The sequence below is a fragment of the Tupaia chinensis genome, unplaced genomic scaffold (assembly GCF_000334495.1).
Source record: "Tupaia chinensis unplaced genomic scaffold, TupChi_1.0 Scaffold138619_1, whole genome shotgun sequence".
Classification (NCBI taxonomy): Eukaryota; Metazoa; Chordata; class Mammalia; order Scandentia; family Tupaiidae; genus Tupaia; species Tupaia belangeri.
In genome coordinates, this window is record NW_006198512.1 from 1,540,672 (window position 1) to 1,542,522 (window position 1,851).

General features: G+C 65.7%; 1 protein-coding gene across 1 annotated transcript in view; it reads left to right on the forward strand.

Moving 5' to 3' along the window:
- The window catches only part of LOC102467846 (lysine-specific demethylase PHF2), a gene marked incomplete at both ends in the record, with an annotated part of 44,283 nt that extends 42,438 nt beyond the window's left edge, over positions 1 to 1,845 (forward strand). The window contains 3 exons of the mRNA XM_027765523.1: positions 451 to 542; positions 1,273 to 1,362; positions 1,726 to 1,845. Coding sequence (XP_027621324.1) covers positions 451 to 542; positions 1,273 to 1,362; positions 1,726 to 1,845 — 302 coding nt within the window. The remainder of the gene's footprint in view (positions 1 to 450; positions 543 to 1,272; positions 1,363 to 1,725) is intronic.
- Between the last annotated feature and the right edge of the window lie 6 nt (positions 1,846 to 1,851).

Below are 1,851 nucleotides of genomic sequence, written 5' to 3' on the forward strand. Positions count from 1 at the left end.
CAGCAGGAACCCACCACCTCAGCTGCAGGTGGTCCCTTGGGGGCCACATGAGGCGAGAGGAGGCAGCACCTAGGCATGCTTAGTGTGGCGTGGGGTCAGGCTGTGACTCATCTGTGTGGCTACTGCCCCTTCCTGAGGCAGAGCTGGGCAGCGCGTAGAGCTGAGCAAGTCCAGCCACCAGGGGAGTGACCTCGCGGGGGCTGCAGGTGAGGTGGTGGGAGGACGGGGGGAGCAGGTCCTGCCCTTGCAGGGCTGGTGCCAGGCGCGCCCAGGTTCCAAGAGGAACCGTTGGCAGTTGGGCAGGTGGTGTGGGTGGAGAGGTGGAGACGCTTGTGGACGGTGGGATGCAGTGTCCCCTCGCCCGGCTGCTTGGGTGGGCATGAGGGTGCCCATGGGCAGCAGGCAGCGTGCTGGGTGCCCACCAGAGTTGACCTACTGCCTCCTCTTCAGGTTCTCACAGGTCTGGGAAGCAGCTGCCCCCTCATCTAGTCCAAGGAGCTAGAATTCTCAATGGTGCTTTCAGATCTTGGACAAAGAAGCAGGTAGGAAGCAGGTCACAGACACCCCAGGCTGGGGCAGTGGGAGGGCCCACTGGAGCCCTGGGGCAGTGCCCAGCGTACATCCTGCTTGGGGAGCTGGACCTCCTATCCTGATGGCCAGGCATGTTGTCCTGGGCAGCAAATGCTGGGGTGCCCTCCTGGCTTCTCCTGGTCCCCCAGGCATCAGCTCAGAAGCCACACTGCCAGTGTGGGCCAGCTCCTGCCCCCTGCTGCCTGTGCCACCTGAGCTGACCCACCTGTGGGCTGCCCCTCACTTGTGCTTGTGGAGGCTTCTCAGTGGAGGCCCTAGCGTCTCACCAGGGTCGGGCCTGCAGAGGGAGGGGCCTGCTTGGCCTCAGGCACTTCTAGGAGGGCATCTGTAGCTGGGGGCTCTCCTTTCACAGAGCTCTGTGTCCTCCTCGAGCCCAAAGAAGGTGGGTGCTCCCTCCTAGGCCAGGGAGCCGGTGGGGCACATGCAGGGGACTTTGGGGGAGGGAGCCTCCCACTCCAGAAGAAGGGGTAGGACCCATGTCTATTCTGTAGCCTGCTGGTGGTGGCCCGAGTCAGCCTCATCCCCCGGGGACTGTCCACCTGCAGAGCGGGGGTCACAGCAGGGCCTCTTGTCAGAGCAGGGCCTGGCGGAGGCATGGAGTCTGCGGCCAGGCCGTGCCCATGGCAGCCTCTTGCCCGTGCAGAGGCCGAGCCGCGCTGACCCCCTGCCCGCTGCCCGCAGGCTCTGGCGGAGCATGAGGACGAACTCCCGGAGCACTTCAAGCCTTCACAGCTCATCAAGGACCTGGCCCGAGAGATCCGGCTCAGTGAGGTAGGGCCGTGCCCAGGGCACCAGGCCAGACTAGGGCATGAGGAGGGCCTGCCGCCGCTCCTGTCCTGGGAGCCCGCCCAACCCAGAGCTGCCAGCCCAGGGAAGGGCGTCCAAGCCAGTCTTCTTGCGCCCTCCCGGCAGGCAGCTCGAGGGTCTAAGTCAACCCTGCTGGTGTGAGCCTGGGGGGGACAGGCAATAGATGGGCCCTCCAGCTAGCTCCCTGGGGGGACACAGGCCTCTGGAGGAGGGGCGCAATGGTGTGGGAGGGTGGAGGGCGGTGTGCCTGCAGGCTGCCTGTGCCAGCGTGGCAGTGAGGGCCTACCGGCGGGGCAGAGCAGCGGTAACTCCCCTTTCACACCCCAGAACGCCTCCAAAGCCATCCGGCCCGAAGTGAATGCTGTCGCCTCGTCGGATGAGGTCTGTGATGGGGACCGCGAGAAGGAGGAGCCCCCGTCTCCCATCGAGGCCACCCCACCTCTATCCCTCCTG